The following is a 23664-nucleotide window of genomic DNA, read 5'->3' as shown; positions in this document are numbered from 1 at the left end:
ATGAGAAGCTTGACATGTTGAGACCTGTAGAGGTGGAGAAGATAACACACATGATGACTGGTGTCCATGCCCACAGGAGCCAATGGATGTGGTGGCGCTGTTTGGTCTGAGGGGCATCCAGCACACTCCAATTAGCATCAAGAATGCCCGTGTGTCTCAGGTATTCCTTGGCAAGGGTGTAAGGGACAGATACCTGGTCCCATCCTCTGCCTCAAATCTTATGTGCCCAATTCCCCACCCAGCACTACAAGGCCAGCCTCACTGCCACTTTCAACCTGTTTCCGGTGAGTACCACGGATACCTTGGGTCTGTGGAGAGAATTGTGTTATGGAGAAAACTCTTCCCTCACCTGGCCTTGCACTTCGGATCTGAAAAATGGGGGAGCAGAGCAGTACGTGAACCCTGAGGGTTGGAGAGAGAAAGCCGTGGGGTAAGAGCAGCCTCCTTGGAACCATGGTTTCTCCTCCCATCCCTGTAGGAGGCCAAGTTTGCCGTGGTTCTGGAAGAGGACCTGGACATCGCTGTGGATTTTTTCAGGTGACAGGGGTAGCCCACCACTGAAGTGCTTATAAGCCACGTGGGAGTTCTGTGCTTGACTGGGTCTCCAGGGAAGGATGTGGTGAGGTACGCTGGAGAGCTTTGAGTGAGCTCCAAAGTTGGGGGAGAGCTTGCCTAGCTCGGAGGGCACACGCTGGGCTTGTATAGACGATAGAAAAGATGGGGACAGTGAGAGTACCAGCTCTGCACTTCCAGCATCGTGGTGTATCTGGGTTTGTCCCTCTCTGAACTCTTGAACTCTGGCTCTCTCAGTTTCCTGAGCCAGTCCATCCACCTGCTGGAGGAAGATGACAGCCTGTACTGCATCTCTGCTTGGAATGACCAGGTAGGTCGGGTGGCTAGGGGTTAGTCAGCATGGGCGTCTGTCAAAGCTTGGAACTAATGCTCCATGATACCCCTTGTCCTTAGGGGTATGAACACACAGCGGAGGATCCAGCACTACTGTACCGTGTGGAGACCATGCCTGGGTTGGGATGGGTGCTCAGGAAATCTTTATACAAGGAGGAGCTTGAGCCCAAGTGGCCCACACCAGAAAAGGTACCCAGCAGGATAAGATGAATGGGCTGGAGTCCCTATCAACTCCAAACTTGTAGCCTTCATAACATTCTGTGACCCCAGCTGTGGGACTGGGACATGTGGATGCGGATGCCGGAACAGCGCCGGGGCCGAGAGTGCATCATCCCGGATGTTTCCCGATCCTATCACTTTGGCATCGTGGGCCTCAACATGAACGGCTACTTCCATGTGAGTGGGGTATTAGGGAGTAGGGTACTATATGACTTTGTGGTCAAGGACATGGATTCTGGAGCCTAGTCTCAACACTCACTAGCCATGTCAGTTACTGTTCTGTTTTTACCAGTTTCTCTATCTGGAAGATGAAGGTAAAAAATGCTACCTCTGGGGGGCTGGAGAGATGGCTCAGCAGTTAAGAGCACTGGCTATTCGTCCAGAGGTCCTGAGTTCAATTCCCAGCAACCACATGGTGGCTCACAACCATCCATAATGAGATCTGGTGCCCTCTTCTGGCCTGCAAGCATGCATGTAGGCAGAACACTGTACACATAATAAATAAATAAATCTTTAAAAAAAAAAAAAAAAAAGACCTGGATTCAATTCTCAGCACCTACATGGTGGTTCACAACCATCTGTACCTCCAGTCCTAGAGGATCAGGACCCCCCCACTCTGTGGCACTGCACATACATGGTGCAGTCATACAGGCAGGCAAAACATCCATACACATAAAAATAAATATTTTTTTTTAAAATGCTGCCTCCCAGGGGCCAAACATAGATCACAAGCCTTGTGACCCCACCACTTGAGAGGCTGAGGCATGACAGTCAATAGTTTGAGGCCATCTGGACTTCATAATGAAGACCCTCAGAAAATAAAAACAGCCAAACTACCTGTCTGTGAGTGTTTTACCCACTGCATGTGTGTCTTGTTCATGCCTGATAGCTGAGGAATCTGGAAGAGGGCACTTGATCTCCTGGGACTGGAGTTACAGATGGCTGTAAACCACCATTTGGGTGCTGAGAACCCAGGGACCTCTATAAGAGAGCAGCAAGTACTCTTAACCACTGAGCCATCTCTCCAGCCTCATTATGAAGTCTAAATGAGTTCATAGATGTAAAAAGATTATGTTAAAAACTGTAAGCTTTATATTAGAGTAGCTGATATTGTATATTACTACTGTTTCTATCACTGAACTGTGGGTGCAGAAAGGATATACCTGTTCTAAGCACTGGGCCGCCTTCTGTCCTTGCAAGTATTGGCACACATGTTTCAGCCTGAGGTTAGCCAGGATGTCCCTAGCCCCCTCCGTTCCACCTGGCTGTATCTGGAGGTCCACTCTCCTGTTATAATAAGAGTGTATTTGAAACAGTCCAGCTGCAAGGGGTGTATTTAGTTTGGAACATCCTGGAAGACAGCAAGACCCCCAGAGGAAGCTGATAAAAGAGCCTTATTTCCCAAGGAAGCCAAGTGCTTCCTCAGGTCATTCATGGTGCCAGAATCAGCAGTCTCCTTCCTTCTGACCCATCTCGGCTATTGGCTTCATCCAACAGAAAGCTAGCGCTCTCTCTCTCTCTTCTCTGTGTGTGTGTGTGCTCGTGTGTCTCCACCACCACCTCTTTTGAAGATTTATTTATTTATTATGTATATGGTATTCTGTCTGCATGTATGACTGCACGCCAGAAGAGGGCATCAGATCTCATTATAGATGGTTGTAAGCTGCCATGTGGTTGGTGGGAATTGAACTCAGGACCTCTGGAAGAACAGTCAGTGTTCTCAACTTCTGAGCCATCTCTCCAGCTCTTGTTTTGTTTTTTTAGGGTCTCTTATATCCCAGGCTGTCTCCAAATTATGTAGCTGAGACTGGTCTTGAACTTCTGACCCTCCTGCCTCCATCTTGCTTCTTTATTTCTAAGGCTCTGCAGCAAGCCTGGGAAAAACCAGTGGGAACAGGACTAATTCAGGGATCAGTAGCATGAGCCAAGGGACCAGCCCAAATTAAAGCTAGTAAAAGCTTGTCAAAGATGGTGCCAAGAAGATGGAGAGGCTGGAGGCAGTCAGAGAGCCCTTTGCAGGCTCTACTCCGTTGTTTGGGTCCTGTGGTTCTGTGGTGGGTCAGTGAGCAAGTGTGGGCAGACTAAAGGCGGCCCTGACTTTGTCCTCACTCCCGTTCCAGGAAGCCTACTTCAAGAAGCACAAGTTCAACACGGTTCCAGGTGTCCAGCTCAGGAATGTAGACAGGTAGAGGCTGGCAGCAGGTCAAGGGGGTGGACAGCTGCAGGCTTGATGACCAGTCCTTGCTGGTTCTTTCCTGTCCAGGGCCTTGGGTATTTACCTCAGCCCTGCTGTGCTGTGCCTTTCCCCTGTGACCCTCGCCCTGCCCATTCCTGTCCACCGGCCTGAGGGCCTCGCCCTCCCTTGATTCATTTCTTCTTCCCATCAGTCTGAAGAAAGAAGCTTATGAAGTGGAAATTCACAGGCTGCTCAGGTATGGCCTAAGGCAACTAGGATGCATGGCAGGGGATAAGGAATAAAATACAGGCTTTCTTAGTACCACTTATGGACACTATAGATAATGAAAACCAGAGTTCTCTAGTGCAAACATTACAAAGAATTTCAAGATGGCTGGGCGCTGTTGGCACACACATTTAATCCCAGCACTTGGGAGGCAGAGACAGGCGGATCTCTGAGTTTGAGGCCAGACTGGTCTACAGAGCAAGTTCCAGGACAGCCAGGGCACACAGAGAGACCCTATTTTGAAAAACCAAAAATAATTAAATAAATAAAAAGAATTTCAGTAGCAACAGAGCATGTACCACACCTGGGAAGTGTGTCCTGTCCTGGCCTTACTTTTCTGTCCCCAATGCAGTGAAGCCGAGGTTTTGGACCACAGCAAGGACCCTTGTGAGGACTCCTTCCTGCCAGACACAGAGGGCCATACCTATGTGGCCTTTATCCGAATGGAAAAAGATGATGACTTCACCACCTGGACTCAGCTTGCCAAGGTGCCCCAGGGCTCACCTGCCTCAGAAGTACCCTCACCAACATGCATTGCCCACCTAGCAGAGAGTCTTTTGTAGAGTTTTCAACCTCAGAACCTTTTCATGCTCTCAAGAACCCCACTTCCTGGCCAGGTGTGGTTCTCTGGTGGTGAATGCCTTTAATACAAGCTCTCAGGGAGGCAGAGGCAGGTGGATCTCTTAGGTTTAAGGCCAGCCTGGTCTACAGACCAAGTTCCAGAATGGCCAGGGCTACACAGAGAAACTCTGTTTCAAAAAAACAAAGAAACAACGAACCTCTCTTCTAAACCCTTGCTCAAATCCATACTCCAGAGGATGCTTGCTCTTGAAGATTGAGGCAGCTGCTAGACCTTCAGTGGGCCATCTCCACACTTCCTGACCCATCCCTTTCTCCTACTCTATCCCTGCCAGTGCCTCCATATTTGGGACCTGGATGTTCGTGGTAACCACCAGGGCCTGTGGAGATTATTTCGGAAGAAGAACCACTTTCTGGTGGTGGGGGTCCCAGCCTCTCCATACTCGTGAGTCGCCTCTTCTGCCCTGGGAGATACCCTCCTGGGGTTGGAGCATGTCATCTTCTCTAGATCATTCTTCTGTTACATTTCAGAGTGAAGAAGCCACCACCAGTCACCCCTATTTTCCTGGAGCCACCCCCAAAGGAAGAAGGAGCCCCAGGGGCCGCTGAACAAACATGAAGCCTCCTCCAGGACCCTGCAGGGCTGGGTACTGTGTACCCCAGCAGGCTAGCCCGTCACCCTATCCTGTAGGATTTTGTAGATGCTGGTAGGGGTTAGGGCTGGTTTGTTTTTAACATGAGATTTAATTACTAACTTTAGGGGAAGGATCCCCTGCTCCAACACCCCTGTTCCTGAGGTTAAGGTCTATTTATTACTTCCTTGTTGGAGAAGGGCAGGAGAGTACCCAGGGCCTCTTTGGGATCCCTGGGCAGCTGATCCTGCCCTTTTTACACCCCGTCCTCCCAGGCCTGGCTCAGAATCTAACCTATTTATTGACCGTCCTGAAGGCCTTGGGAATAGGCCCAACCTGGGGCCTTTATTCCTCTCTGGACCAGGACGCTGCCCTGAGGGTGGGACTGGCTCATACTCAGGAAACTGCTGTGCCCAACTGATGACAGGCCCAGCTGGGCCATGTGCTGACAGACTCACTCAGAGACCCTTAGACACTGGACCAGGTCTCCTCTCAGCCTCCTTTTTGTCCAGATGTCCAAAGCTGGATAAAGGTGGTCATTGATTAAAAAAAGGAGAAAACCTCTAGGGGTGTGTTTTGTGATAGTTTTGTGGGGAGCATGGCATGGCGGTGAGGGAGAGAATCATCTGGACGGATGGTGATGTGCTTTGGTTTTTTTTACTGTCTGCCATAGTTTTATCTTATGTGTGGAAGCCATTTGGCCACCAGGGGATGCCCAAGTCTCACGCTTCAAGTCTTTTGTTTTTATTTGTTTTAAGCAGGCTCCGCCCTGGGACCAGCTGACTTTATCCCTGTTTAGGCCTTAGCTCCAAGCAGCCATCTCACACCCCTTCCTCACTGTTTACTGTCAAGGAACAACCCTTCCTTGTTCGTCTGGGCCCAGCACCTGTCCCAGAAGTGCAGTAGCTAGAAGAGACCACAAAGAGAAACTTGGGGGAGGATGAGGGAATGGGAGAGCATGTAAATAGCGAAGATGGACGTGACTGGGCCAAAAGCAGTGGCAGCACCAGGGGTGTGGGAGATGATTTTATAGGAGGATACTGGGCAAGCAGATAGAGAAGTGAGTGTTTCTGTGGCCTTCTGGATTGGTTGTGTGCAGAATTCCATATAGGGATGTTTTTCTGGAGAAAAAGGCCATGGTTTTCAGATTCTCAAGAGGCTAGTAACTCAAAAGAGCATAGGAAAGTCTGAGTTAGTCACCAGAAAATGGACAGTATGGTCCACTGGGAATCAGATAGCCCAAGGCAGGGGAACATGACCTTTAAATGAAGTCTCTGAAGGATTAAGATCAGGACCTGAGTAGATTGCATTGTAAGAAAGGGTATAGATCTTTTGCCAAGGAGTCAGGAACTTACTGGAATTCCTGCCCTTTATCTGTTCGCTGTCCTGGCCTCTCTTATAGTGCCTGGAGTTGAGCACAGCAATGGCATGAGTGCGGTGGCTTTGACATTGCTTACCACCCTGACTCCTTCCGTGTTTGCTGGAGCTAGAGACAGCGTTTCAGGTGGCAAAGCAGGGACAGAGAAGCAGTTGGTCCATGATGAAATGGCAGCCCTCCCTGGGCAGAGGAACCCCTCTTCACTTCCCACCCCTGCTTCCACACGGGTACCTATGGAAGGAACCAAGTGGTTGTGTGTGAGGCGCAGTATGCTGGCAAAGGGTGGCAAAGGGTGGAGGCCAGCTAATTCCTCTCCCTGCCCAGAGCTCTAGTAGATTATCAGTCAGGCTTCAGTGACTGAGGCTGCGTGGCTCTGGCCAAGTCTCTGCTCCTTTTTGGGCCCAGCAAGTGGGTGATAGTTGTGGGCTGCTCTGGAAAAGCCCGTAGGGACAGATTGGGGGTAGGTGGTGGGGTGCCAAAGGGAAGGGAGGAGGGAAGCCAGTTAGTCAAACGGCTTTGCTTGGTAGCAGCTACTGTCCTGTGGCAACAGCCATCTTAGTGCTGCCACTTGAAGTTCAGAGACGTTCAGTTGGTTTGTTTATTTAAGACAGGGTTTCTCGGTGTCCCCCTGGCTGTCCTGGAGCTCACTCTGTAGCCCAGGCTGCCCTTGAACTCAGAGATCTGCCTACCCCTGCCTCCCAAGTGCTGGGATTAAAGGCATGCGCCACTACCATCTGGCTTAAAAGACATTCAGATTTTTGTCAGGGACGTTCTGGTCAGGTTCTTCAGATTGGACTATCACTGTACTAAGCAAGGTCTACCCAGTTACAGGAGTCAGTCTGGTCGAAGTCTCAGCCTCAGTTTTTCAGCTGAAAAGCTGTGGGACTCTGGCTATAAAAACTAAGTAAAGACTAGGGGTGTACCTCAAGCAGTAGTGTGCTTGCTTAGCACACATGAAGCTGGGTGTGATCCCACATAAAACCAGGTGTGGTGACACCCACCTGTAAACCCAGCACCTAGGAGATAGAGGCAGGAATTCAGTGTCATTCTCAGCTATATAGAAAGTTCACAGCCAGTCTGGGCTACATGAGACCGGCCATCTCAAAACAACAACACAAAACAAGTGAGATCTTGGCTAGGTGTGATGGCACACGCCTTTAATCCCAGCATTCAGGAGGCAGAGGCAGGCAGCTTTCTGAGTTGCAGGCCAACCTGGTCTACAGAGCAAGTTCTAGGACAACCAGGACTACGTAGACCTTATTTCAAAAAACAAAAACAAGAGAAGGATGCTTAGGTGAAGGAGCCAGTGCTGGTGGTCATTGTGTAGGAAGCCTTGCTATAATTATGATTTCAGACCATATACTAAATGTGCCACCATGACCAACCAGGCCACACCCTACAACTACCCAGTTCCCATTGAAGATGATGGGAACATACCCAGTGTGCCCAGCCACCCTCAGGGGGTGCAAGTCTGGATTGGCTCAAGAACCTGTGAATGCTCCCATTGATGAGAGAGACCCACTCCCCTGCTGTCCTCCAATAAAAATGTGTAAATCAACTCCCCCAAGAAGATATGGATCTTTAGAGCAGTGAATAGGCCAACACCAAAGAAAAGATTTTAACATTCTCTAAAGTAGGGCACATAGCTTAGAGCTACTCATCAGGGTTCCTGGAGGGCTTCTTGGAGCCCAAAGAGTGACTCCACCCCCACAGCCCTGACAATAATTCCGTTCTCCCCTCCTTGACTTGGCACAAGCTTGTTACTTTCATAGCTTTCCAGTCCAGTGCCCTTCACCAGGAGGGAGAACTTTCAGGACAAAGTCCTCTCATGATACATAAAGGCAGACTAACCCAGCTCCCACTTCCTCTGTGCCCTCTTGCCCATTTTTACTCTCCCTCCCAGACCTGAAGCCCAAATACCTACCTCACTTCCACCCTGCTGAATCTCCAGCCTCACAAAAAGCGGTGCAATTTAGGCAAGCTGGACCCATCTCTCCAAGTATACACAGTCCAAATAGAAATGTTTTCATTGGTTTATAGGTTCCAAAACGCCTTCTACACATCCATTCTATGACCTTGCTGGACTTGAATATGCCCAGGCTATAAGTGCCTTCATCCACCAGTGGAGTGCTGGGATCATCAAGAGCCACTTTTATATTAAGGGAGTGTCAAGGGTTGAAGAAAAGACGAAGGAGATGGGCAGAAGTGGCTGCTTCAGAGACTCTGGAACAGATGTTTCCCCAGCCCCACCAGTAGGACAAGACAGACACACAGCCCCGAAGAGGTGGTCCCTATTTAGCCCAAAGTCCAGAGCAAGCAAAGGCAAATCCACTTTCAGCCCAAATGACGTTGTTAGATTTTATCTCCACCCGGGTCACCGCTGCCTAGCTGTGCCAAGTGCCTCTTCCTGGTTTCCATGTGGCAGCAGCAAGTGGGGAGGTAGAAACAGTCTTATTTCAGATTGCAGTAGAGATACATGGATACAATCATGGCAGCCAGCTGGTGGGGAGGAACAGGGAGACACGAAAGGCCAAGATTGAGATCAAGGATTGGCTTCCTGCCCACCCTGAATAGCCTACAATGAAGCATTGCTTCCTCGATGGTAGAGGACATGCTTGGCATCCATAGGTCTCTGGGTTCAGTCCTCAGCTCCAGAATGAAAACACAAGAAATCCTTCTCCTCTAGAGAAGCCTCAGAGATGGGCTAAACTGTGCTGGTCTAGTGGAGACTGATACCCAGGTCCAGTCTCCTCACTGACTTACCTCCAGGGCCGCGATTCCAACTGCCACACCACCCACAGTGACCGCATTGGTTCTGATGTCATGCAGAAGCTGTTTGAAACAACCCTTGGGGGAGGGGAGAAAGTATTTATAGCTGACAGTGCCCTACCTCTGACCCATTTACTACTACTGTAAGGCCATTAAAACAATCCCAGCCATGCCCGGCAGTGATGGCGCACGCCTTTAATCCCAGCACTCAGGAGACAGAGGCAGGTGGACCTCTTGTTCAAGGCCATCCTGGTCTACAGAGAGAGTTCCAGGAGAGCCAGGGCCACCCAGAGAAACCCTGTCTCGAAAAATAAAAAAAGTAACCCCGCCCTCCCACGTCAGCCCGTACCTGTACTTGTACGTCAGCCCGTACCTGTACTTGTACGTCAGCCCGTACCTGTACTTGTACGTCAGCCCGTACCTGTACTTGTGTACTTTGGGCCTTCTCCTCGGTGCACGGTCCCTCAGTGCTATTGCCAGGCTTGCCACAACAGTAAGAAGGAAAGACCTTATTCTCTTCGACAAAATGTGAGCCGTTAAAATCTGTGTAGTTGTTGAAACCACAGCACTTCAGCTGCAGACAAAATAGGATTGGTGATTGATGGGGCCGTGTTTTTTTGTTTGTTGTTTGTTTTTGTTTTTCCTCTCCACTCCCAAATCCTCCCAGCCCACCTTACCCCGTCCATGGTAGAGTTCCACACTTGGGTGAATTCAGTCTGGGAACCATAGTCTTTCTTGATGGCAGGCACCACCAGCAACGTCAGGAACTGTTCTGCCTGGGTGGGTCGGGCCAGTGTTAAGAGACTGGCAGGGGAAGTAGCCATTCACAGGTCCACCACCCACTTCTCGGGGCTTTGGTCAGTTTTTCTCCCTTGCCCCATCCCTGTGCCTCACCATTGTGGTATACACCAAAGCAACCACAGCCGCTGTAAGCTCAGCGATGAAGATGATGAGGAGGATGACAAAGAACTGGGTGGGGGACAAGGAAGTACACTTTAGGGAAGACTGGCCTTCCTTGCCCTACCCACTCCCTTAAAAGAGGCAGGGGGTCCCCATGGTGAGGCTCCCGGAATCCAGAGTAAGCTTTTGGGATTCCCCAGTGGCTGGTGTCAGGGACGAAGGGACCCTTGGTTGTGGTTTGGGGAGCTGGGTCTGACACACCATCATGAGCGCACACTTGCTCTCCGAGTGAGCACCGTAGCAGCCCAGGAAACCAAGGATAAAGAGGACAGCACCAGCCGCGATGAGGAAGTAGCCCACGTTGACGAACTGCATGGCACTTGATGACAGTGGCCCAAAGATCTTCAGGAAGGATGTCCCATCGACAGACACCCAGATCCCCACAGCCAACAGGGCCGCACCGCACAGCTGGGGACAGAAGTTAGTCTTTGAAACAGTGCTAGTAATGGTTCCCTTTCTCACCAAGTCTGGAAACTTTCCCTTGACCAGGGATTCTAGCTACCTATTGTGTGTGGAGGGAAACATTAACTAGTACCAGAAAGATGGGAAGTGGGACACGTAAATTCACCAGTCTGTTCACCTGGGAAGATAAAAATGAGATCAGGGGTTCTAGAAATATCCACAGGCTGGGAGGAGGCCCAAAACTTTCCTTTTTCTGTAGTCAGGGTCCTGCCACATAGGTAGAAATGAAAACAGGTCTAGTCACTCATTCTTGGGCTGTGGGTGCCTACAATAACTCTGTTCTCTGATACATGGAAGCAGGCGGGTGGTAGTGTTGAGCTGGCTCAACAGTCACTATAGTAACAGCAGGGTGAGGCTTCCACCTGCTTGAAACCTTGAAAGGGGCGGAGGTTGAGAGGTTCATCTACCCAAAGGCCCTATTTGATTTCTCTTCAGGGTGGAATCAGCTGCCAGACTCACTCCTTTTTCACCTAGACTACTGCCTGACAAGAAAAAACCGAGAAAACAGAGGTTGAATCCAACTGCAGCTTCTCTTCAAGACACTGATTTAACCTCAGGTTTCAGAGGTGATCTTGAGGCTCTGAGGGGGTTCAATGGAGGCCTTGGTCCCACAGCTCCTAGCAAACTCTTTGCTGACCCAAGGGCTTCGGTGGATCAGCACTGGACACTGACTTGTGCCCAGCTCCCACTGTCTAGCTAAGGAACTGAGTCTGGGGTGGGGGTAAAGAGATATATATTGTGGCTGTATCCCAGGATGTTTGCTTAAGGACAAGAGAGCTGGGCTCCTAGCCTACAGGGTCAAATTTCAAGGAGCCTGGCCTTCCTACCTTGTTCTGCCCAGTCTGGCAAGGCCTGGGCAACAGAGGACAGAAACCAAACTGGATTTGCCTTTAACCCTATCAGGCCAGAGTCCCGGCTCTCCCAATTGTTGAAATCTTCGTACTTCCTTCAGTTATATGAATAAAATCTAATTCAAGGCAGCCAAAGGAAGTCCAAGGTACAGACCACATTGGAGTCAAAGAGACTATCTACCCTTTGCCCAATTTCTCTCTTCTTCCTTCCTTCCTTCCTTCTTTTCTTTTTAGTTTTTTGAGACAGGGTTTCTCTGTGTAGCCCTGGCTGTCCTAGAACTCGCTCCGTAGACCAGGCTGGACTTGAACTCATAGAGATCCTCCTGCCTCTGCCTTCCGAGGGCTGAGATTAAAGGTATGCGCCACCACCGCCCGGCTCTGTTGCCCAATTTCTTTAAGCTGGTGCACACTTCGTGTTTCTGCTTTCTCCCCTCTCTCTCGTTCTTCTCTGGTGGCACTAGCCCCTCACCACTGTTTTCTGGCACTTTCTTCCTACTGCCCCATGTCTCCTTCACGGTGGCTATTTTTCTGCTCATCTCTAATACTTCCAGTTTCCAAAAACTCACTTTTTTTGAGATCAGGGGTCCTAAAATATACACGGAGGTTGGGGAGGGGGTGGAAGATAGACTTTCCCTTGTTGTTGCCAGGGTTCCACCCACCCCTGTAACTCCATTGGCTGCTAGCAGGCACATGGCTTTCAAATATCCATGCACCTCCACTGAGTACACATGAGCCTGGGGGATGACCCTTCCTTCTCCCCGAGTTGCTCAAGCTATTTCTAAGACTTCTTCTTTGTTCTACCACCCCTCTGCGACGAACCCCTTTATTTACTGTGTTCCTTTCTTCTTATCTCTGTCACTATCTCCAGGGCTTGGGCCTCATGGCTCAGCTTCTCAAACAAGCCCTATATAATCTGTTCCTGGTTTTCTAAACAATATCAAATTTCATTACCTTCCTACGCACTTTACAGCCCCCCCCACCCCACCCAATGCAAATGTCCAGCTTCAGCTACTTCCTCCAGGAAGTATTTTTCTACCAGGCTAGATTCAACCCCTCCAGGGACTCCCTTAGCCTTGGTGGTAAATCTGAAAGTACCACTTTGCAATTATCAGTGTATATAGCAATTATCAGCCTGTTTGACAATTATCAGCCTGTTTGGTTTACTGGTCCCGAGATCCTCAAGGGCAGTGAGTGGCCTTGCTTGCCTTCTACCCTAGCACATGGCATAGAGTGCTAGTCAGTGAGTATGTTTTCCTTTTTGTTTGTGGCCTCATTCATGCTAAGCAAATGTTGTACCACTGAGCAACAATCCCAGTCCCTTCAATGTCAGCCTAGTCAATGAATGTTTATTGAATACATAAGGGTTGCTAGAGTCAACTCGAAGAGGCATGAGCCCGCTCTCCTTTCAACTTCTCCATTCATGGTAGTTAATTTTGCACTATAAACTTAAGCAGACCCTCTTTCCCCTCTGAACCTTGAATGCCTATAGAAAAAAAAGGGAGAATCCCTCCTGCTAGCCTATCCCGATCTACACTGGTCCTTCCTGGAAGGGAGGTGAGAGCCTTAAGCATCTCTGTCCCTAACCTTCCCATCTTCACCCAAACTCCCATGTGGCAGCCGGGCTATTTGTGGGGTTAGTAATCAGCATTTGGGAAGACCCTCACTTCCTGTTCTTAAGGAGAATTCTTAAGGCATCTGGGTACATAGTCTCCTATTCCCCAGCTTGGACTGTTCAGATTGTGACTTGCTTTTGTAGGGAACCCCCAAAAGCCCACAATTGCCATACTTACAAAGATGATTAGATTGAAGAGGAACATCATGACCTTAAGGAACTTGAAGCACTGCATGGTGGGTCCTGGGAAACAGACACGTACAAATTAGGGCCTTCTGTCTCACCTGCCCTGGACTGGCCCTGCTTTTTGGACCCTGGCATACCAGAGTCTAACATTCTGTGATTTCTCACAAATTTCTGACCCTGTGTCTGGACTCTGATATCTCAGAACTTTTCCCAGTTCCCATCCTGACTTTCCCAGTTCCCTGCCCACCTATACTACCCAGATACTGTTATCAGAACTTAATTCCCTGATCCTAACATCCCCAGATTCTCACACGGGTATTACAAGCCCCACTCCCACACTGTAGGACTCTCAATTCCCTTTTCTGATACCTGTCTTTCCTGGTCTTCTTCATAGACCAACCTTAGACTCTTTCAGTACCTTCCCACTGGCTTTTTCCAGCACCCCAAACCTCTTTCCAGATTGGTCCATTCATAGGTTAATCTCGGCCCTATGCCATCACCTGCTCAGGGCGCTTGGTAATAGGTTCTGAACAGGATCTGCTGCGCTCCTGAAGAAACAGAACAGCTCCAGGAAGCTGCCACTTGGTGTACTGGCAGAAAGATGAGGGATTGCTCAGTCCTCACACAGCACTGCTCAGGTACAGGTGGGGCAGGTGCTTTAAAAGCCTCCTGCCGCCCGCCCACCCGCCCGCCTCCTGGCCCCACCCATGGCTGATCAACCTCCTTTGCCCCTGCTGCCCCCTACTGCCTGGAGATAGGTTCCCAACACCCAAAGCAATAAGTAAATCTCGACCTGGAAATGTCACCTACAGGCTCTATCTCTCCTCGTCTCAGGAAAGGGGTTGAGGGGGCAGCAGAGCCAGGAAAGCAGTACCTTTCCGGAACTTCCGTGTGCCCTGCTCACAGTAGTGTAATATGATCCTTCCCTCGAATCTGTGTGTTCACTGGCACCCACATCTGCTCAGGTTGCCATCCATGTTTACACACAAAACTCACATATATAATAACATGGACTGATACTTCTGAATGTGCAAACACACACACACACACACAAGTACATGCACACACTAGTGAACACACACGTACATGCACATTTAATGGAGCACACACATGCATATACACACACTCATACACATATGCACATAAATAAACATGCTCTCTCTCTCTCTCTCTCTCACACACACACACACACACACACACACACACACACACTTTCAAGGAAATGGTCACAGTCTGGCAACCTCTGTTCCTTCCTCAGAACAGGAAATGGTTCTTTTTCCTCTTCCCTCCATAAAACCTCAAGTTCCCCATCCTTCTCCCCCTTCATCTTTTTTTTTTTTTTTTAATATCCTTTTGGTTGCATATTTTATTCCTGATATGTGAGCCTGGTTCTCTTAGAGGTCAGTGGAGGACATCAAATCCCCTGGAACTGCAGTTATAGGAGGCTTTGAACCACCCTGTGGGTGCTGGAAATCCATCCAGGGTCCTTTGCAACCTCTTCACCTCTAAGTCATCTCTTCAGCCCTCTCTCCCTTCATCTTTTTCTCTTCTTTCTTCCCCCTCCATGTCCTGGACCTCTGTGCACAGCCCTGGCCATTCTGCCAGCAGGTGGCACTGTGTGCCTACAAAGGAGACAGTCCCATGCCAAGGTTCTGGAACCCTTTCTTTCTGGGGCTCCCTCTCTGATTTCCCACAGCACTAGTCCTCAGTGAGAGGGTCTTTACAAGGTCTTGCTCTCCAGTTATTCAGATATTATAGCTATTCAGATTCTGCTTCTGTCATTTCTTAGCTATCTGACCATGGGACCTGGGAACTTTTGATTGTTTTTTTGTTTGTTTTTTTTTTTTTTTTTTTGAGACAGGGTTTCTCTGTGTAGTTTTGGTGCTGCCTTTCCTGGAACTCACTCTGTAGCACAGGCTGGCCTCAAACTCAGAGATCTGCCTGCCTCTGCCTCCCAAGTACTGGGATTAAAGATGTGAGTCACTTACACTGACAATTTATTTATTTATTTTTGATTTTTTTTTTTTTTTTTTTTTGAGATAGGATTTCTCTGCATTGATTAGCTGTCATGGAAGTGGTCCTATAGACCAGGCTGGCCTTGAACTCAGATCCACCTGCTTCTGCTTCCCAAGTGCTGGCACTAAAGACATGTATCATCACTCCCCAGCTTATTTTTTTTTATTTAAGTTTTACTAAATATGCTTGAGTGTTTTATGTGTATGTCCATCTCTGTACCATGTGCAGAGGCTAGAAGAAGGCTTTAGATCTCCTAGAACTGGAATTATAGACAGTTATGAATCCCCATGTAGTGCTGGGAATCATATCTGGGTCTTCTGAAAGAGCAGCAAGTGCTCTTAATCGCTAAGCTATTTCTCCAGCCCCTATTTATTTATTTTTCAATTTTTATGACAGTCTATATAACCCTGGCTGTCCTGGAGCTCCTGGTGTGGACCAGCCTGGCTTTGAACTCAGAAACCTGTGTGCTTTTGCCTCCAGAGTGCTGGGATCACAAGTGTGAGCCACCAAGTCTGGCTTTACTTATTTTGAGAAGTCTCACTCTATAGACCAGACTGGCCTCAAACTTGAGGCAATCCTCCGGCCTTAGGCTTCGAAGTGCTAGGATTTCAGGTGTGATCCACCACACCCAGCTAACTTGAATTCTTGTTCCTCCTGACTCAGCCACCTTAGTACTAGGGTTACAGGCAGAGCCACCCCATCCTGCTATTTGGCCATTTCTGAGATTTGTTTTTTAGTCTTTGTTTCCTAGTCTGTGTAAGAGAAAAGTTATGGGGTTTTAGAATGAGTTTTTCTCCCTGCTCTGTGGCGCAGAGCAACGAGCACAAGAGGTCAGAACAGAGAGCACTGCTGGAGGGATTATGGGATGGGTTTAGGTGAGGGACGGTGGTGGTGGTGGTAAAGTGTGTGTGTGTATGTGTGTGTGTGTGTGTGTGTGTGTGTGTGTGTGTGTGTGTGTGTGTGTTCACATGTGTGATGCCTGCAAAGGCCAGAAGAAAACAGCCTTAGGTTCCCTGGAGCTGGAGTTATAGACGGTTGGATCTACCCAATGTGGGTGCTGGGAACTAAAGGGTCTTCTGCAAAAGTAGTAAGCATTCTTGACTGCTTAGTCATCTCTGCAGCCTGGAAGTGGATTTTTTATGGTTGTGAGGAAAGGGGCAGTCGTAGAGACAGAGAAAAGGGGTTAATAATATTGCAGATAATAAACTTGTATTACCAGCTACTCTGGAGGTTGAAGCAAGAGGATCATTTGATCCTACAAGTTTAAAACCCTTCTGGGCAAAAGATAGTGAGAGCCCATCTCAAAATTTAAACAAATGGGCTGAGCTTGGTGGGTCATGCCTGTTATCCCAGCACTCAAGAGGCAAAGTCATGTGGATTTCTGTGAGTTCCAGGCCAGCCAGAACTATACCAGACTATATTAATAAAACATGGCTTTGCCGGGCGGTGGTGGCACACGCCTTTAATCCCAGCACTCGGGAGGCAGAGCCAGGCGGATCTCTGTGAGTTCGAGGCCAGCCTGGTCTCCAAAGCAAGTTCCAGGAAAGGCGCAAAGCTACACAGAGAAACCCTGTCTCGAAAAACCAAAACCAAAACCAAAACAAAAACAAACAAACAAACAAAAAAAACATGGCTTTAATGTGCAACGTGTTTTTTTTCTGCACAACAATCCTATGAAATAGACTTTCTTTTTTGTTTGTTTATTCTAGGTTGGTTTGGGTTTTTTTGTTGTATGTCCCAAGTAGTCCAGCCTGGCCACTTACTCTGCAAAGCTAAGGATGACCTTGAACTCCTGATCCTCTTGGCCTCTACCTCCCACATGCTAGGATTATAGGTCTAGGCTTCCACACGCATTTTAGACTTTCTTTTTAATCCCTATTTTAAATATGGGGAAAAACAGAAGCCGAGAAATCTTAAGTACTTGTTAGGATCAAATAACTTGTGAGAGATAGAGCCAGAACTCTTCCTGTCAGCCTATCTTAAATGTTAATGGAGTCTCTAAGGAGGCAGGTAGGACTTTCATATAGAGCCAGGGAGGAGGCTTTGGCCCAGAGCATGAGTAAGGGCAGAGGGCTCATAGGTACAGAGGCTAAAAGTTAAGGAAAACAAAGCGGGGGATGGTGAGGCCCCACAATCTGGGACCTGAAGTTCCTGAAGGACTGATGGTACAAGAGATGATAGAAGGGAGAGAGTCTGGTTCAAGTGGGGAGAATTGGGCAAATCCAAAGTTCCTCACCTTAGCTCAGGCAGGGTAGACACTAACTTTCCTGTCTGCTTCCTACAAGAACGGGTGAAGCCAGGGTTAGCATCTCTTACCCCCTTTTCCATGGGACTTTCTTTTTCATCTCAGGAAGAACTCTGGGAGTTCACATTCTTCCATGTCCCTGGTTGTTATCGAATATCCTGAATAAACAAATAAATGAGCATAGAATAGCAAAAGGTGAATGCTCTGGCCTTTGGATCTTGGCAGTTATTGGATTTGAACCCCCGACTGCCTCCACATTCTATGACTACACCTCACTAAGGTGGTTTCCTTATACAGTCAATCTTCATTATTCAGATTCCATATCTGTGAACTCACCTAGTCACCACATTCATCTGTAACTACAAGACCAATTCTTGTGTCACTTTCACAATTATTTACAGAGGGAAAAAGTTCTGAGTGCTTGACACACATTTCCAGCTCAGGTGTGTTAAACAGGAGGACCCTCTGCCCTCAGAAATATGTTTCAGCTCTTACAAGCCAATGTTTGTCCAGCAGTCTAATTACTACCAATAATTTTTACTCAAATGTTTTAGTTTTGGTTTTTTTGTGTGTGTTGCTGTTGATGATTATTATGTCATTAATAGTGTTGCTGGCCCAAGTAGCCCCAGTGGTGCTGAAGAACTATAATCTAGTATTTCTAAGCATAAGAAAGTTGTGATATACTTTAGAGGATATGTATGTGTTAGATACTCGGCCTCCTTTTTTTGCTTCTGTTTTTTGAAACAGGGTTTCTCTGTGTAGCCCTAACTATAGACCAGACTGGTCTCACACTCAGAGATCTGCCTGCCTCTGCCTTCCAGGATTAAAGGTGTGTACCACCATACTCAGCTTTGTTAGCTAACCTTGATTCAGACAGTTATATTATGCAGCTTCAGTATTTGTTAAGTCAATGTTTATGATGACTTTGTAAACCTTCAACTAAATGGGAAGAGTGAGAATTAACTTCTATAAATAAGATTAATAGTAGAATCTCCTCATAGGGCTGTGGTGGGATTCAATGAAATCATGTTTGTGAAGTACTAAGCTTAGTGTCTGGCACACAGTAGGTGCTCAATAAATACTGTTAGTATTGTTAATGTGGATAAATAAAAATAACCAAGTGATTCCCCCCCTACCCCCACCAGAGTTCATTTCCCCAAAGGACCAAGCTGTGGTTGTCTGGCTCTCAGGCTAGACTCCACGAAGAGGATTGTGAGGAAGTCTGATCTATGTCTGGGTGGAGGCTGGGCCAAACCTGTAACAAAGAGGACCACCCTTAGGCGGGCTCCTTATGTCATAGAGATCTCAGTTGTCCTGGCCAGCAGAACCCCTCAGAAGCTCTTTGCAGTCATGGGGCCCCCTCAGCTTGTCCGTGCCCCTCGGCCTCGGGGCATGAGTTCTCCCTACCCAAGGCCAGGTATAGGTGGGCCCCGGAGCCGGTGTCCCAGGATGTTCAAGTGTAGCCGCAGAACATACCGGCAGAAACCCCAAGCCCCAGCTGCCACCAACCTTGCCACTATGACAACAAACATCAGTGACACCAACAATACTACCACCAGTGTGTGGATCCTCTCACCACAAGGTTAGTGGGGGAGTGTGGGGTGGGGAATCTGTGACTCGAGGTGGGGGTTTGAAAAGTAAAAGTGTTCTCCTGTTCTGCTTATGTGCTCTAAGGGACAGTTTGTGGAATTCCATCCCAAGGCTATGGCGGGGTCTTGAAGGCACAGATCACCAAATGCTGAGAGCCTTAATGAAAAATGGCAAGACTGAAGTGGAGGACTTGAGGGCGATGGATGAGCTGTGGGGTGTTCACACATGCCTATTGTCTTTGTGTGCGTGCATGTACACATGCATACATGTGTGTATGCATGCAGTGTAGGCCAAAGGACAACCTTGGATGTCATGCACCTTTTCTGGAGACAGGGCTTCTCACCAGCCTGGAATTTGTCAAGTAGGCTAGGCCGGCTGACCATCCGACAGGAGGCATCCATGTGTCTCTCTGCCTCCCCAGTGCTGGGATTATCAGCATGTACCACCACTTGAAGCCTTTTGACCTGAATTCTGGGATCGACCTCAGGAGCTAATAGGACCAGGGCTTCACTGAGTTGTCTCCCCCAGCCCCTAGCCTCCACAAATACTTCTTTTTTTTTTTTTAATCTTCCCTCTCTTTTCTCTCTCCAGTTCTCAGACACCTCTGTCAACCTGGGGGCTTTCTGATCCTCTAGAAATGCCCAGAAGCTTGTCTTGCACTGGACCTGCTCCTCCAGAGGGCAGTCAGCGGTGAACAACAAATACAATCATTCTGCTTAAGCTGTCTTACCCCACTCTGAAGTGTTCCAACCATGCAGGACATGAGGATAGGGTCGGGGCTGGATATTCTTAGGGATGAACTTTAGGGACAGCACCCGTGAACCACAGTTAGACAGTGGGAGGACAGGACAAGGTCAGCCAGACAAACCCATCTTTGTTCTGAGCATTTTGATCTGCCCTGTGAGGTAAGGGGCTCTCCTGCCTCACACTCCCATGGGCACAAGGCATCTTGGAAAGAACAAGCAAGCACAGATAAGAGAGAGACCGGATGAAAAGACAGAACCCCACAAGTGCTCTAGTATGAGGTACGCTGGTGCTGGTCAGTATGTATGTGTGGCTGCTCCTGGGTGTGATGGGAGAATGCGCGCATTAAGGCACGTGTGACTAGATTCGCCTTTGTGACTGAATGTGCTTCTGCTCTCAGCCCTGAGAGTCAAGGAGTGCTTGTGAGGGCCGAGGCAAACCAAAGCAGCGTCGGCTCAACTGAAAATGAAGGTCAGGAGGGGGAGGGGGCAGCCTGCAGGACGGAGGGGGGCAGAATGGTTAGTGTAGGAGGAGGACATGTCACCTTCAGCCCCCAGCCATCCTCTGAGGTCAGCGTTTTCCAGGACTGCCAGCTGAGCTGGGGCACTGGGGGTGGGGCAAGACTGAGTTTGAGCCCAGGAACAGGGGAGGGTGTTGCGCTCTGTCTGGCCTGGGGATTTTCCATTTGGATTTCTGAGTGCGTGCCCATGTGTCATAGGGTTTAACTAGGTTTCCGTGGGTTGTGTTTCTGTGGGGTTGTGTCTAGTGGTAGAAACATTGCGAGTGTCTTTGTCTCTAATGAGTTGATTTGCACATGGGCTAGTGTGAGAATTGGGGGGTGGGAGCAATCCCTAAGACCTTTGGTGGCCTATCTGGGGTTTAAGAAGCCTGGCTAACATCATTTTCCTCTCCCAAGGGGAAAATGAGTTAAGTACATCTACTATAAGCCTGCCAGAGCTTGAGATCCTGTGGGGAGGGCTAGAGCAGATAATTCACAGTTACACTGGATCCAGAGAGTGCTGGGCTCCGAGGTATGGAAATAAGCTGCTGGACTTTAATTGCACCTGGAAGGTGGCTGGACCAGTGTCCAAGGCCCATAAAGAGTCTGTACATCCAAATACATGACATAGTCCACTAACAAGTGTAGACATGTAAATATAAGTGGATTCGCATATATACAACATAATTAGCAAATGCATGTATTCAGGCACATGCTATGAACAGAGATCAGCACTAACAAGAATGCAATAGATACCCACCCACCCTTTGCAGGAGGCATGCCCATACACAGACACAAACATACATACACCCACACACAAGAACACAAGCATATAAACATAGACTCATACAATCATACTCATGCAAACTCAGGCACACACAGGTAGACACACTCACCGGACTTCCCTGCCCTTGCAGCCCTGAGGCCCAAATGCCTCCCCCCAGTATCACTGTGTGTAGTGCAAGTATTCATGCCTTTGCTTATGTCTCTGTGTATCTGTGTCTTTGAATGTGTGTATGTGTTTCTATGTATGTGTATGAGGGGGGTGATAAGCAGAGGGAACTCGATGACATCATCTCTTCCAGCTATTTTTAGCTCCATCTGCAATGACTTCTCCTCCATTACCCCTCCTCCTCCAGGTTCCCAATTCTCCTCCCCCTCCAGGCTCTCAGAGGAAGCCACTGCCAGAGGTACCCACTCCTTCACTTTAGATGGCGCCCCTGGATGATTGGGTGCAGCTCACTCTTTCACCCCACCAGAGAGTTCTTTGGTGGCTGAGAACACAGGGATGATTCCCAGATTAAAGGAGGGGGCTTGAGCTGTAGGGCAACCGCATGCAGCAGGGTCCTGGGTTAGGTGAAGGGCCCTGGCTGATCTGCAACTCCTCAGGTGCCTCTGCCTCTCGGTCTGCAGCTCTGACTCAGTAGTGCTTGCTGTGTTTAAGGGAGGTTGCTAGTTCTGGAGATGAGACAGGTGAAGACAAGGAGAGATCTTCCTCAACGGGAGACAGAACCCTGGGAACCTGGAAGCTTTAAGGATGATGTCTGTCTCTTTCTTCTCTTCCATCTCCCATCGGCTAGATAACATAAGGAATCCAGAGGGAGCACACACACACCTCTTACCTTGCCCCCTTCATTTCAGCAGTTCTACCTAGAGAGTTCCACAAACAGCGCTTCCTCCTCACACCCTAGCTGTGCTCCCAGCCCCACACCAACCCACCAAGCAAACGAGGGGCCCTCTGCTATTCACATCTACTTTCAGACCCCTCCCCCTGAGTTGCTCGGTGGGAAGGCCGCTGTTCTCCATCTGGAGATGGGAAGACTGAAGCCCAGAGAGGGGTAGCACTGGCCCACACCTTATGGTGCTGGGGAAGCAGCCCAGGGGAGATGGTAAGCAGGTGGAGGAGGAAGTGGTGGCACACTGGGACAGCTGGCACAGGTGCCGAACGCACAGCCCAGGCAGGGAATCAGGTGAGGGGGAGGAGAACGGTACCCTGAGGGGTCCATGCCAGGAGGAGGGCTTCCTGCTTTAGCCAGCCTTGGGCAGCCACCGGAAAATCGGGTTTGGCAGCTTCAGTCCTGTGCTGTGCTGAACTGTTCTGCCGGAAGGGCTGGAGGAGGGGGTCCAGATTGCTCCTGGGAGGTGGCCTGGGGCACGTCATCCTCGCCAGAAACAATGAAGTCCAGGGACCATTTTGAGATCTTTTGGAATGTAGGAAGAATAGTCTGGATTGGAAGCATCCCTGTTTTACTCTAAACCCTAGTGTGATGCTGTATTCGTCCTGGTTCCCTTCTTTCTTGGCCAGAGAGCCCCACAGGAAGGCGCTTTTTGAGATCGGGTTCCGTAAGTTTTTCTGGGAGTCTGACTCAGGCAGGGGGACGAACAGTCAAAGGATAGGGTCTGGCTGAACCAGACAATCCCCGGGGCACGAGGCTGGAGTCCCCTGTCACCAGCGGGTCAATCACCGGAAGCCCAGATCCAGGTCCACAATACAATCCTGGCCACCCCACCCTTACCAGTGCCCTTACCCACACCCCTACTTCCGGCCTCTGTTCCTTCCTCATCTCTGGGGAAGGCTACAGAGCTCCCTAAGGAATCTCTGTGTTCCCTCCCCCGGCTCCTTGCCCTGGCTTAACTCTCCCTCCCTGTCACCCATTCAGCAGCCTCCCACTAAACTCTCTTCCACTGGACTCTGGGGCAGGCCAGAGAGGAAGGACTGTAAAGGAGATTGCTTCTCCTCAGGGTCTGGACATTAGATACAGGGCTTGAGGGGATGGGGTGGGTGAACTGAGTGCTGGGCTTTAGTGTTGGATTGCCCTGTGACCCCAGGAAGAACGGCAATCCCTCTCTTCCCCTAGCCATCTCCTTCTGCCTTTAGTGGAACCCACAGAAGAAACCCCGGGGTTGAGACGCAACTTATAGAAAATAAACTCAAAAACCCAGGCCAAGTGGGCACTGCTTGTTGGGCTGGAGAGATGGCTCAGAGATTAAGAACACTGGCTGCTCTTCCAGAGGTCCTGAGTTCAATTGCCAGCAACCACATAGTGGCTCACAACCATCTGTAATGAGTTCTGGTGCCCTCTACTGCATGGATATATGCAGGCAGAACACTGTATACATAATAAATAAATCTTAAAAAAAAAAAAAAAGGAAAAGGAAAAAAGGAGTGGGGGTATCAACAAGAAGCTTAATATACCAGCTCAGCCCTAGTATCTCCAGCTTCTTCATGATTGGGGTTAACCACAGCCAAAGACATTTCTGAAGGTTAGCAGGGTGCAGTGGATCAGGAGTTCAAGGCCAGCCTCAGCTATATAGTGAATGTGAGGATAACCTGGGCTATATGAGACCCTGTCTCAAAAGAACAAAGCAAGCCTGGTGTGGTGGCACACTCCTCCAATCCTAGCACTCCAGAGGCAGAGTTTGATGCCAGCCTGGTCTATGTAACAAGTTCTAAGCCTGCCAGGGCTACATAGTGAGACCCTGTCTCAAAGTAAAACAAATCCACCAAAACAGAATAAAAAACATTTTGGAAGGGTACTGGGGACTCCTTAGTAC

At 49.0% G+C, this 23664-nt stretch overlaps 3 protein-coding genes across 9 annotated transcripts in view; 2 read left to right on the top strand and 1 right to left on the bottom strand.

Moving 5' to 3' along the window:
• The window catches only part of Pomgnt1 (protein O-linked mannose N-acetylglucosaminyltransferase 1 (beta 1,2-)), a 40626-nt gene extending 35265 nt beyond the window's left edge, over window positions 1-5361 (top strand). For all 5 annotated transcript variants that reach the window (XM_052715927.1, XM_052715923.1, XM_052715924.1 and 2 more), the window contains 11 exons: window positions 77-160; window positions 243-284; window positions 479-537; window positions 811-883; window positions 967-1095; window positions 1177-1302; window positions 3246-3310; window positions 3513-3557; window positions 3939-4074; window positions 4501-4610; window positions 4697-5361. In XM_052715927.1, the coding sequence (XP_052571887.1) occupies window positions 77-160; window positions 243-284; window positions 479-537; window positions 811-883; window positions 967-1095; window positions 1177-1302; window positions 3246-3310; window positions 3513-3557; window positions 3939-4074; window positions 4501-4610; window positions 4697-4784 (957 nt within the window). In that variant the 3' untranslated portion in view covers window positions 4785-5361. The remainder of the gene's footprint in view (window positions 1-76; window positions 161-242; window positions 285-478; window positions 538-810; window positions 884-966; window positions 1096-1176; window positions 1303-3245; window positions 3311-3512; window positions 3558-3938; window positions 4075-4500; window positions 4611-4696) is intronic.
• Window positions 5362-5489: 128 nt separating this feature from the next.
• Window positions 5490-23199, bottom strand: Tspan1 (tetraspanin 1). Of its 3 annotated transcripts, XM_052715933.1 has the most exons (10): window positions 21006-23198; window positions 17348-17434; window positions 13516-13605; window positions 13008-13072; window positions 10106-10312; window positions 9839-9913; window positions 9622-9720; window positions 9366-9518; window positions 8939-9022; window positions 5490-8674 (listed from the first exon to the last, which is right to left on the bottom strand). In XM_052715933.1, exons 4-10 carry the CDS (start codon window positions 13062-13064, stop codon window positions 8627-8629), a joined length of 723 nt encoding a protein of 240 aa, XP_052571893.1. In that variant the 5' UTR covers window positions 13065-13072; window positions 13516-13605; window positions 17348-17434; window positions 21006-23198; the 3' UTR covers window positions 5490-8626. The 3 variants fall into 3 exon arrangements, with proteins under 3 accessions (XP_052571893.1, XP_052571894.1, XP_052571895.1); XM_052715934.1 differs by lacking the exon at window positions 13516-13605 and having other exon boundaries at window positions 21006-23199; XM_052715935.1 differs by lacking the exons at window positions 9839-9913; window positions 17348-17434; window positions 21006-23198 and having other exon boundaries at window positions 13516-13660.
• The window catches only part of P3r3urf (PIK3R3 upstream open reading frame), a 34557-nt gene continuing 28497 nt past the window's right edge, over window positions 17605-23664 (top strand). The window contains exon 1 of the mRNA XM_052715938.1: window positions 17605-19891. Coding sequence (XP_052571898.1) covers window positions 18627-18863 — 237 coding nt within the window. The 5' untranslated portion in view covers window positions 17605-18626 and the 3' untranslated portion in view covers window positions 18864-19891. The remainder of the gene's footprint in view (window positions 19892-23664) is intronic.

Source organism: Peromyscus californicus, unplaced genomic scaffold, assembly GCF_007827085.1.
Source record: "Peromyscus californicus insignis strain IS unplaced genomic scaffold, ASM782708v3 Scaffold_5__1_contigs__length_169319896, whole genome shotgun sequence".
NCBI classification, from domain to species: domain Eukaryota; kingdom Metazoa; phylum Chordata; class Mammalia; order Rodentia; family Cricetidae; genus Peromyscus; species Peromyscus californicus.
This window is presented reverse-complemented; position numbering and strand designations above follow the sequence as displayed.

What these genes read in the sequence shown, in the direction of transcription:
- Tspan1 (XM_052715934.1), bottom strand. Translation starts at nt 13,064, where the DNA reads ATGCAGTGCTTCAAGTTCCTTAAGGTCATGATGTTCCTCTTCAATCTA. An exon ending in GCAAGTGTGCGCTCATGATG is followed by an intron (nt 9,914 to 10,105) that starts GTGTGTCAGACC and finishes TCCCCCACCCAG; the next exon opens with TTCTTTGTCATCCTCCTCAT. An exon ending in GGAACTCTACCATGGACGGG is followed by an intron (nt 9,519 to 9,621) that starts GTAAGGTGGGCT and finishes TTTTGTCTGCAG; the next exon opens with CTGAAGTGCTGTGGTTTCAA.